Source organism: Amia ocellicauda, chromosome 20, assembly GCF_036373705.1.
Source record: "Amia ocellicauda isolate fAmiCal2 chromosome 20, fAmiCal2.hap1, whole genome shotgun sequence".
Classification (NCBI taxonomy): domain Eukaryota; kingdom Metazoa; phylum Chordata; class Actinopteri; order Amiiformes; family Amiidae; genus Amia; species Amia ocellicauda.
In genome coordinates, this window is record NC_089869.1 from 10998677 (window position 1) to 11010859 (window position 12183).

The 12183-nt window shown below is 45.3% G+C and overlaps 1 protein-coding gene across 1 annotated transcript; it reads right to left on the reverse strand.

Annotated features, from left to right (window-relative positions):
- Positions 1-533: 533 nt before the first annotated feature.
- On the reverse strand, positions 534-7167 carry LOC136716287 (uncharacterized). The gene is made up of 7 exons (XM_066693885.1): positions 7098-7167; positions 6736-6915; positions 3161-3217; positions 2246-2364; positions 1757-2096; positions 1357-1537; positions 534-627 (listed from the first exon to the last, which is right to left on the reverse strand). The coding sequence occupies exons 1-7, from the start codon at positions 7165-7167 to the stop codon at positions 621-623; spliced, it is 954 nt and encodes a 317-aa protein (XP_066549982.1). The 3' UTR covers positions 534-620.
- Between the last annotated feature and the right edge of the window lie 5016 nt (positions 7168-12183).

The following is a 12183-nucleotide window of genomic DNA, read 5'->3' on the forward strand; positions in this document are numbered from 1 at the left end:
TGTCCTTCTTGGAGTAGAACGGCTGGCCTTCCAGATTCACGTGGCACACCTGCAGCACACAGACGGAGAGGGCACTGAGTCTTGAGGGGCATTATGCACAATACATAATTACATATGACAGAATTTAACATAAGACCTAGAATGGAGTGAAATGGTACGAGACGACCTTTACTTTACGGCACATATGTAGCCCACAGCTTATGCACAGTGGGGGTGCTGCTCCCTGCTGGAGGCGCAGAGGTACTTACCGCGCAGACAAAGCAGGTGTCATGCCAGGTGTGACCCAGAGCCTCGATGAACTTGTCTCCAGCCTCCACAGGGAAGTCACAGCCGTGGCACTTGGTGCTGAACAGTGCGATGTAGTCTGAGGGGGCACACACACACACAGGGCAGAGTGCGGAGTTAACAAGACACACGTTATAGTTATGATATATTTATATTTAGTTTAGCTGCTGGATGAAGGCCTCCCCGAGATGCTTCCAATCCCTTCGATGTACAGCTGGTACCTTTCTCGCAGTAGGGCTCTCCGTCCTCCATGTGGAAGAGGCTGTTTCCGAAGGGCTTCCCGCAGGCGGCGCACACGAAGCAGGTAGTGTGCCAGGTCTGTCGCAGTGCGTGCATCACTTCCTGCCGGGAGAGAGAGCATAGCCAATCACACAGTGCTCCTGGCTACAGAAAAGCATTCAAAACAAATATTGATTTTCTTTCCCATAAGCCACAGCTACATCTTTTAGCTACATACTTTACATTCACGTTCAGAAAATAAAATTGTATCTGGAACACAAAACCTATAAGGCTTAATTATGTCTACATCAAAACCTACATACAAGCTGCGAACAAAACAGCATGATTTATCCTTGAGTGTAACACTGATGGAATCGGCACTGTTTTCCTCAGCGTCAAACAATAGGAAGTCATTGGGGAGTAATCCAATCTGCTGTTGTTGGACTCAACAGCGTATGATGATTGCCATGCTTCCTGTACCTGCTGAGCTGCTGGACTGAATCGAACAGCTTCCTGCTTGTAAGTCAGACACAGTACCCTGCTGCTAAACAGGAAGTTCCCTATCAGCAGATCTGTAGACAGTGTCTTTACATAGACATACTTGACAGGATCCAGGCTGGGGAGCCCTGAACTGTGGGCTGTAACAGATCCCCTTTAAATGACCAGTTTATAAAGACTCGGAAACATTTGGTTTTGATCAATTAATCAGGTAATGATTTGGGTAAATCTGACCAATCTGAAATCTCCTTCTGGGTACTCTTCAAGACTATTGGCTAACGTTACAGAGCGCTCAGCAGAAGACGTTATACAGCACTTATTGAACACCCCACTGCCGGCTGCATCGCCACTCACCCCCATGATCTTAGTGTTACAGCGGGCACAGGTGGGGGCGAAGAACTCTCCGTAGCAGCCCTCGCAGTACACGTTGTTCTGCTCCTCCACGAAGCACACGTCTGCCAGCGAGTTGTGGCAGTAATGGCAGTTGAACTCCTCCGGGTGCCAGGATCGCCCCAGCGCCACCAGGAAGGGCCCCCTGGGAAGGGGACAGACATGCACCCTTAGCTCCCATAACTGTGTGACATAAAACCCACTGTGTTCAATACAGTCTCGATCTATGCTCGATTCTTGGGGTTCCCCTGGCTGTTCCCAAAGAAACCCCTTGCTTCCAGAACACCATGGTGGTGTGTGTTTGCTCATGCACACTCCTCTGTTGTGCTGCCGTACTGGTCTAGTCCTCCACGGGCGCTGTTACCTGATGATGCTGTTGCAGGCTCCACAGAGAGGCGTCCGGCTGCCAGCGGGGAACCTCTCGGCTCTCTGGGCCACGCCACGGGCAGCCGTGGGGGCGGGGGGGGCGACGAAGGGGGAAGGTGTGAGGTTGTAGGTGGGCATGGGAGCCGGAGGGGGAGCCTGGACAGGGTTGGGGATGTAGGCAGGGGCTGGGGGCGCAGCTTGGGGCAGTGGGTGGATGTGTTTGGTGACAGTGGAGGTGCTCTTGCCTGGGACGAACTTTTGAGCAAAAGAATCGTCTGTGACCCAGGGGGGGCGGCTGGAAGAGCTGGGGGCTGCGGGGGCCGGGGCAGGGGCCGGGGCTGAGAGAGACAGTGAGAGAGGACGGAGACAGAGGCACAAAGGGATAAACAGGTCAGGTGATGTGAAAAACAGTTTAAATCATCGGTATGTTTGTTTGTCAGCAAAACGGCCCGATTGGACCCTGTGGAGTGAAGCCTTTCAAACCTACCTGGGGCCAAGGGGTACACAGAAGGCACAATGCTGGCAGTGCTGATGACCCTGGGCTTCGGCGGGGCCACTGGGATCTCAATGGAGCTCTGTTGTAGGCCCATGGGCTGAGTGTAAGGGCTAGGGAAGAGAGGCAGGGAACTCAGAGACAACAACCACAATCCAGGTCCAACCACTGATATGTACGACCGAGACTCAGATCATCCTGACTCATTATATTGCCATCAACTGGTAGGGCTTGATCCATATGGATTTGATCATTTATTATGGATTTGTAAAATGTATTTATTAAACAATTGTGTAAATATTGCGGCCTGCAAGATTTAAATTGTTAATAGAATTAGATACAATCTGATCTATAATCTAAAATCTATCACTGACAAAATTGACTGTTTGTGTGAGGGGTGTCTATGACGATTAAGATTGATTGAACACCTGAGAAAACACAAACCTGACTGAAATATAACTGTTCTTCACCCTTGAGTGAAATCCAAGTTAAAGCCTTCTGTTCGTTTGTGAGTTTTACCTGGTTTCTTCCACTCCCAGACATTGTGCAAGGTTAGTTGGGGTTTTAATGTAGCAGAGACCCACAAAAGTATCAGCCTGGTATCAAAAGACAGTGTTAGAACAGAGAGTCTCACATGTGGAAAATACAGAGTTGTCAGCACTAGCCTATAACCAGATTTATTAAGAGAGTTTGGTTAAAACACAGACAGTTAGAGGAGAAGGGGGGGGTTGAGGAAAAAGCATGAGTATCATCCTTAGGTCACAGACTGTGCTAGAAACAGAGAACAGTGAAGAAAAACAAAAACTAAAAATGGGTTATTCTGAAGAGAAGGCTTGAAACAGTGTTACACAGGCACTATGTGGATTCGATAAGGAGCTGGGATCCGGACAGGCCTCCCTGCATCTGTACCTGGAGGCAGGGCTTTTGGACTGGAAGCTGTGTGCGGAGGGAGACGGCACGTTGAAGCTACAATGCGAAAGAAAGAAAGGGTTTCGTTTAATGGTAGCTTTTGTCCGAGTACCGATGAGAGGGTTTCAGCCGAGCCTTAGGGAGAAACAGGGTCTATGAACATACACTATAAAGGCCAAATCAAGAGCACCAAACAAAACCAAACCGAGCTTGCTGCTCTGGTTGAATCTCATCTTGACCTGACTTTTCACTACAGTACACGCTCTCACTACATTGATGACAAGATTGGTGCTTCTAAAGGAGACCAGTGGCAAAACTGATCATTCACGTTGGCTCTGTGAAGAGGTTTCGGAGTGTACTTTTATTATATCATCATTACATACAACCGGAGCAGCTAGGCAGGTACGTTTTGGTTGAATTTTTGGAAGTAGTTCTGATTTGCCCTTTATAGATGTGCAGTAAGGCTCTGCTACAACACACACCGCAAATATGACATGCAGACACTGCAAAACAGAGATTTCAAGTTACACTCCTCACTGTGAAGACTTTCTGATATGGGCCTTGGATTATGACTATACTTAAAGATTTTCCATCAATATGGAGCTACAGTGGGGGCTGGAAAAGTTCCTAATATGGAAGAAAATGCCAAACAGTATCACTGTTGCAGATTCTCATAGTCCCGGTGCACTCGCTAGCACCAAAGCATGGTCCGCAGAGATCCCCAAACCAAAACAAGATCACAATTCTCTTCCAAGAAAAAAAATCTAAACCAAAATCAAAATTGATGCTAGCACAAGTTTTCATTTTCTGATTTGTTATGCTTTCCCAGCAAAAAGCCCTCAAAAATATTGTGTGCTGGATGTCCGGAGTGCAATCACATTCTCTAGGACTCAGAACTTTTCCAACCCAATCCAGAGATCTCTCGTCACAGTAAAACCAATGACTGGTGACTCTTCATCATTCTACACCACGGTTACTATTAAGGACAAATTAAGTTATTACTGCCTTTAAAGAGCTTTAAAAACTCTCTTCTTCACAGTGGGAATGTTCAAACAGGAATGTATTGAAGAATACATGTACTGAAGAAAAGATGCTTATATCAAACCAAGTACACTATTAACACTGTTTATAAAACCTTGGAATTGCAAGCAATTAGAATAATCCGTCTTGTCAAGGTCTGGGACCCTTTCACACTCAGCAGTCAAGCCACACTCGATAGGATGCACACATAAGCATGGAGGAGGGGCGGCCCAAACAAGGAACAGGCCCTGAGGCTTGAGAATAGATGAGCCTTCAGCCCCAACACTAATGTGTCTGAAGAGACAGAGGGGCTACCACTGCTGAAGACAACAGAGACATGCAGTCCAGCCTAAAAATCAGTCTCTCCCATAGTTCAACTGACTCACTGTAGATGTAACTCAGTTTAGTGTTAATCACACCCATCAAAAGACATGGAGTTGAGCAGTGGTGTGCAGAGAGAGTTTGGGCAAGCATGGGATCGTGTGCCCCCCCGCCCCTCCAGTGTAATTTCAGTATCATTTCCAGTCCAGAAAATGGTCTCAAGCAGTGACATTGGCACAGGGTTTGAGTCTAAAGAACAAGACTGTTGGGATGATATGCAAACTTTTTACATTTCATGAAAGTCACTGTAAATGTTAAAATAAATTAAATTGGCTTTGGGAAAATGAAAATTCGATTTTATACATGGATATCTGTAAATGTTACATATGTCTCAATCCATGTAATATCTTATATTGAACTGATATGTGTGTTGCCCCTGGTGGCCTTGTTTTGAATTTATTTCCTTTTATCCAGTTTTTCCATTAATTTACTACAGTTTAAAATAAACCTTAATATAATCAATCTGCCTCCTGTTAAAAATACCATAGCAAAAGTGCATCTATCCACTCTATTGCAGACTCACCAAACTTCAACCCAGGGGAAGCTCTGTATATCCCTTCCATACATCACAGAACACCACAAACTTAGGATTCAGTGCTAGCCTGTGCACAAGGAAAACAATTGAATTTGACAAAAGAGGGTATATCTTACTATTCTGATTCATGTAGAATATGCCACAAAATCAGTTCTTTAGGGTCTCAGTTTTAAGGTAAGAAATCGACTGGATCTTTGCCAACTGCTTTCACGGCAGGACTTAAGCAATAGCTAACTGTAATACACAATAACAAATCAAACACCTTAGAGTTCTCGTTGACTTGGACCTTTCTTGACAAGCTCCTACTTTGTACACTTGACAATCTCACCTACGCCAGGCTGTGAATGAATCCAAGAGGAATCAATATCACCACAGCTACCCAAAAAACACCCAACAACAATTTAACTCAAGAACCTAGTAAAACGGATACAAAGACACTGAAGAATTAAGGCCAATCCCTGTACCTGTGCTGTGCCTATCACATTACCATCTCCATGACCATTGGTGACCCAAGGCTCTTGTCATGTACAAACTATTTCTACAGCTCATTTTTATATGGCAGAGTTCTGGACACACCTGTCACTTGTTTCAGGGAACCCCCACCAGACAGGGAAAGGACTGGTTACCCAAGCCCCCCAGCTGCCCCCTATCCCAGCTTCCCCGAGGTCTCTGCACGCCACTGCCACCATATGAGTCACTCTGCTGGCCGCACTGGGGTTAGTCCGTCTGTGTACCTCAGGTGTTTGGGTTTCCCCGAGGGCAGGGAGGGGGTGGTGGCAACTCGCTGGGGCAGAGCTCCGGTGCGGAAGACGGGAGTGATTGGCAGAGCCTCCAGCGCAGTGGTGGGCTTGACTGAGCTATTTAAACTGTTTCTAATCCATAAAGAGGTCACAAGAGTTAACAAGGGACGGTCCTGGGCAAAGGGGGGTTTTCAAGCTCTAGTCCTCAAAGGCCCAACTTGTATTTCATTCTGAATGCTTCGTGACCTAATGATGGGCCTAAACCAAGTCAACAGAACTCTTCTCAAAGGTCTTAACCCTCATGTACACCCCACTGCCCACAAAAGGGTCAAGTATTTTATATTTAACGGGGATCTAACAAACCTACTGGACCTTGAGGACCTGGAGTTGAAACCCCCCCACAATCCCCACCAACAAATGTCTTCGCTAGAAGTAGGAGATGAACCACCTCACATTAAGACATAAGACTATTACTAAATCACGTAACCTGTGTAGGATATCTTAAGGGTGGGAGAAAGATCTGACTGATAGTTTGCAGTGGTCTGCTAGAGAGAGGGTCTAGAAATCTTAGTCCATTTTAAAACACCAACAGAGGAGTCTGAATGAGCCCTCATCTCTGTATTAAAGACAGGGAGATGGGTTGAGCTACTGGCTACATGATTTCGAAAGGATTCATAGAGCAGAACATCACTAATCATTGTGGCTCTCCTGCTATCTACAGCTACAGAGCCCTCTCACCAGCCATGACCCAATTTTCTCCCACTGCTATGTTTAAACACAACTGGCAAACTGCACCATGAGAGCACGAGACTGGAAGGCCACGATTTGGTCCCACTTGGGTACAAAAACGCTCCTGATCTGAAAGGAAGGAAGAAGGGGAGATTAAAAGGCACTTGTACCTAGACTGAGCAGTGATAGCAGAAGAGATAGTGGAGGCAGCGTGCGACAGGTGGCGGGACCCCGGTGAGGCCATGGGCTGAATTGGCATGGGTGGGCTGTGGAGGAGAAGAGGCACAGGCACGAGTGAGGGCTGCTGGGAGACTGGGCATCAGGGGAGCTGAGACTGGGGCCCAGACACACTGCAGAGTAGTGTGGATGTGCGGGAGGACACAGACAGGCACTGGAAATATGAGACCTAATTTATTGTGTGTGGATTTTATCATTAGGCAGCCATAAGACCTATGCAGGGCCCTTTCACTTCACTGTGAGTCCCTGCCTGCTGAGGCTGTGCTGCTCAGTGTATAGTGAGAGAGGTGCGGACAGGAGGCGCTCTGCACATGCTCTGTCCCTGCCAGCGCCCAGCTCCCCTCCGAGCTGCCAACAGACTGCATATCCCGAGACCTGCAAGGAAAGAGCTGCCAAGATGGGTGAAAATGTACAACAACACAGTGGAGTCTAGACTGCAGGCCACACAGCTGGGAACACAATTGATGGCAAATCCTCAGGAACATGAAAGGGGGGGGTTTACTAAATTGGGAGTTTACAGATCTTATGGCTAGCCCCATTAAAAAGCAAAAAAATACATGTACTTATAAATCATTTCTGGTGTCTTGTTTCTTGTTTTAGATATCTTGTTTAACTGTAGGCACTCTATCTGTATTTGGAATTGTCTTTTTTTTTTATTGGCAGTTGACTATCACTCCTGACCACGTCTTGGAAGTAGCGATGGTCTGTGTAAGAGGGTTATAAGTGGGATCTTATCTTATACAAACTTATACACTCACTAGTAGAAATGAGTAGAAGGAACAAGTAGAAGTCTAGGTACAGTCACTTTCACTTTCAATTAAGTTTGACTACATTCATAGGGTGGTTGTTAACCTTATTTCAAAACAGTTATTGATAATGAAATGTATTACAGAGCTAAATCATATTGCAGACAAAAGTGTGTGTGTGTGTGTGTGTGTGTGTGTGTGTGTGTGTGTGTGTGGACATGGGTGATAGCCATAAGATCCATAAGATTTCCCTGTAGAGTGAAGGATGGGTGGATTGGTGTGGAGAAACTATAGACTCCAATAACCTTCCTGTAGAGCAATAGTTCTCAATCCTGGGACTCAATCAATCCAATGCTCTCATTCACTCTATTGAAACCTTAATAATAGATAATAGAATAATAGAATAATAGAATCCTCTAAGTGATTTTTTTAGCTTAAATTGTTGGAGCATTGGAGTGGCTTATGCAATTGAATATTTACCTTGACACATCATTTTTTTTTTAAAGGCTCTGAATAGCCTAATTATTAGTTGAATTTATGGTTCAAATGTTCAGCAACCAAGAGGTTGGTTGGAACAAAAAACAGCAGGCCAGTAGGGTGCAAGAACCAGGGTTGAGAACCACTGCTATAGAGGCTGACAACTGTGACAGAAAGGGGATCATCTCCCTTTCAAAATCCACAGCCGACTAACCTTCCCTGCTGTCGATGCAGCCACTCCAGAGAACTTAATTCTTGCCTTTTTACTACATTGACACAAGGTTATCCTCTGCCTTTCCATTGCTGTACCTCTATGATCAATAGCATTCTTTCTCATGCATCAGCTCACTGTCCACTATGCCCATTTAACCACTGGCAATGCATTGGTGACCAGCAGCTCATGGGATATGTATACCTAGTTGGAAGCTGATAAAATTGCCTGCCCAATGATGTTTGAGAAAGGTTCACTGGAGTGGCTTCAAGAGCAGGGTGAGGCGTGGGACTGGAGTGCATTTTATTGGGTTGGATCTATCTGAGCAGATTTGTAGGGCTCTATGTGTACAATCCTGAACACCAGTGGGACCTCCAGGGTCTGAGTGCTAGAGTGATAACTCCCATTTTCCACAGTAAGGCTCTCTGTTCTGACAGGGTCTCTGATGCCCGAGGCATCTCTATAACAGTATCTCTGGATCTTCATCGGGCCTTATTCAGCATCAGTCAGTTCACCTCTCCAGCTGCAGGCCTATCTGTATTCAGTGGGAATTCGTTTTCAGGCTTGAGGAACATGTCTGCGTAATCAAGCAGGGGTCCTGACAATGTCACACTCACCGTTGTTTTCTCAGTCCGTCGTCACTTCTGTAGATAGTTCATTTAAAGTCCTAGATTACAGGGTGTGCACAATGTTCTATTACTATTACAAAGTTCTAGAACTTTTCTGATGATGTTGGTGTTGGAAACAAGTGATTGTTCTCTGCGGACTGCGATTCATCATGAATAACACCTCACTCTTAACCACATATGCATGCTGTATACAGGTACATTGTAAAAGGAAAATGCAGTGTTAGGAATGCATAGTCTCATCATAACAGGGGGCCATATCCTGAAAGCATTTTGCCACCACACTTTTTTCCTGAAGCAAACAAACTCCCCATGTTAACAAATGAAAAAGAAGTTGCAAAAGAAGATGTGTTGGGTCATAATAAGGAAAAAACAAATACAATTTTAGCATGGTGGTAAAAATGAATATGGCCCCCATTTTCCCCCACCTGTGCTGAACCACATGACATCACGCCCAGACACATCAGGCACATAAACACAGCCTCTTCTCAGCCGTCACTCAAACCCCAAAGCTTCAACCCCACGGCACACGGAGTTACCTCTTTGGGGTGGGCGCTACTGGAGTAGAGACAGCGGGAGGCGATGGCGAGAGCTGATTGGCCGGGCTCAGGGGCGCAGAAGCTGGCTGATTGGGCGAAGCGGCAGGCAGAGAAGCAGGCACGGGGCTGGTGGACACTGGAGCATGCTCAATAGGAGTACTGGACGAGAGGTTACATTGCAATGAGAAAGACGTGTCAACATCTGAAGGCAGGTATATATATACGTTCATACAGTGTGTATATATATTTGTGTTAAGTCAGTCATCCACAAAACATTTTCAAAGATCATTCTCTGCACAGGACTCTCATGCAACAGGCATTCAGTATTGATTACGCAACCCAATGCAGGGATCTTCATTAAGAAGGGATTGGAGAGAATAACAGGAGGGAGTCATTTCTTCCGTGTCAATTCTCCTTCTGGTAATGCTTTTGGTGGGACCGGATTCTGGGAATTCAGGAATGAGTTTTGCACACAATTCCCAACTGTAACTTGGGGGGAATTTACAAAGTTTAAGAATGTGAACTACATACTGGACCTCTCTTCAGATTGTTTATTGATCCTGGCAAAGCAGTGACTGCGGTTCCAGGAACAGGCCTGGACACATGGCCTCGCCCCACACTCTCTCCTCTTGATTGTAAACTCTTTCCTGAGAATGGAGTCTGTCTGTGTGCTGTATGTTATTAAGGGACTGCGCATACTATGGTTGATGTTAATTTAATCTTGGGGGTGGGGGATAGGAAAATGAGAAACAGTCCACAAAATGCTGGACTCAAAAGTCTTCAAAGAGAACAGAACAGGATGCAGAATATGTGGAAAATCATCACCCTGTAGCAGGTCAGCGTTACTATATCCTGGGGGATGGGAGCTGGGCTTTCCAAAGATCACCTCCGGGAGCTTCTTTAGCAGTGAGAGCAGGGCCGCAAAAATGCACCGAGAGCCTCCACTGCACGGGGCTCAAACGGTTAAAGGTCATTTTTGGCCACTAGTACATTTTAACACATAGATCCCTTATCCTTTCCTAACCAAATGGGAAAATAATAATAATAAATTCTGTATCTGGGAAGAGTAGGTATTGGGCAACGGTTCTGCAAACATGTGTTCCTGCTGTGGAGAAAATTCAACAGTGTATACCAAGAACCAACATAAAAAAGACCTGGAAACACAGAAAGGTATGTCAGAGAATATTGACTGGGAATGCATGCATTCAGGAAATCTACATCAAAAGCAAACCTATAGGGCATTTCTGGGGTCGAGAAGTCACATGAGCAGAAGAGGAAATGGCTTTATTAGTTTGGACTCTAACAACAGGGCTTTCCTTTTTCTTCTTGTCCAGAAACCGGAATGTATGCAATGCCCACAGGAGCAGCCCAGGCAAAGAGACAAGGGGAGGACAGGCACCTAGCAGCAACAGGCCTAGTGGACACAATTGGCTGACCCTCTCACCGGCCAGAGACTCCACTCCAAATGCTCTCTCATAACCATTTACATCAGATTCTTTGAGATGTATTTCTGTGCCATTTACCACACAGAAAGCCCAAATAATTTAATACATACAAATGAAACAAGTGGTTTGATTATCCAGCTCCTTAGTGAAGTGCTATGTATCTGAGGCCACAAACAGGGGCAGCGCTCAACTTAATTTTGTTGTTATCTTTTTCAGGTACTTCTATAACATCCACAGTCACACAAACATTATTTGCTTGACATGTGCACAGAATGAAACCTGGTTCTCTGTGGCCTGTTAAGAAGGCACTCTGGAATTGAAGTCACCCGGCCATCCACCCCTCCATTTCTTTCAGTGTCAGACTGGTGTGGTTAGTGTGTGCTCTGCTGGTTTGGGTTTCACTACGGGTAGGGCTGTGTGTGTGTGTGTGTTGGCAGGGGAGGCAGGAGGAAGCACAGAGAGAACGTGAGTAAATAAAGAACAACAGACAGAAGACACACACGCAGAGAGAGAGATGGAGAGCGAGAGTGAGAGGGACAAACATACACCAACAGTACATCTGCCACAAAGCCTCGTAGCCCCATTGCCCTTGTAACCTTTCAGAATACAATTATAAACTTTAAAACCCTTTCTTGTGTCATAGTAGGGACTATGAGGCAGCTTTAATCAATGAAACACATACGCATTCACACATTCACCTCTCACAGTGTAACCATAATAGATGGATAAGAAATTTGACTTTCAGATACCTGTTTTTTAGCTTTGATTTGAACGGGAAACTATCTACCTATCTGTGCTTTGGTCTCTGGAGGTCTCTAAAGCAGCTCAACAGTTCTAAATAGTTCTACTTTGTGGCTAATACTTATCAGCCCTGATTTGGCAATGTTATCTGACTGCTTTCCTAAGTAGAATATACAACTACCACTAGGCCATGTTTGAACTGTTTTGACAGCTGTAGATGTCAAATTATCCTTAACAATTGAAATCTAACCTGAAACCCTACTCCACATATACTCCCACACAAACACTTACTTATTCAAGCTAACATACACAGATAGACACAGACCAACACCAACAATGGACGAATGAACAAAGCAAAACGAATACATCGAAATTGACCATTGGCCAGAAGCAGTCATCGTTCAAAACACAACCCGTGCTCTTTTCCAATTGATTGCACCTGACTGACCTTTATTAACCCGATAAAAAGTGTCAATGCTCTGCAACAGCACTCCATTGGATGTGAACATAATCCTCCTTGGCATCAATTACAAAAATATGTGTTTGGAAATATTGAGAGGCAATTACTAAGTGTTGTATATCAGGAAGAGAATCTA

Excerpts from the sequence above, each read along its gene's own strand:
- LOC136716287 (XM_066693885.1), bottom strand. The coding sequence starts at position 7,167 with ATGCAGTCTGTTGGCAGCTCGGAGGGGAGCTGGGCGCTGGCAGGGACA. Across the intron at positions 2,097-2,245 it reads TGTGTACCCCTTGGCCCCAG|CCCCGGCCCCTGCCCCGGCC; the intron begins GTAGGTTTGAAA and ends TGTCTCTCTCAG. Across the intron at positions 1,538-1,756 it reads GCCTGCAACAGCATCATCAG|GGGGCCCTTCCTGGTGGCGC; the intron begins GTAACAGCGCCC and ends TCCCCTTCCCAG.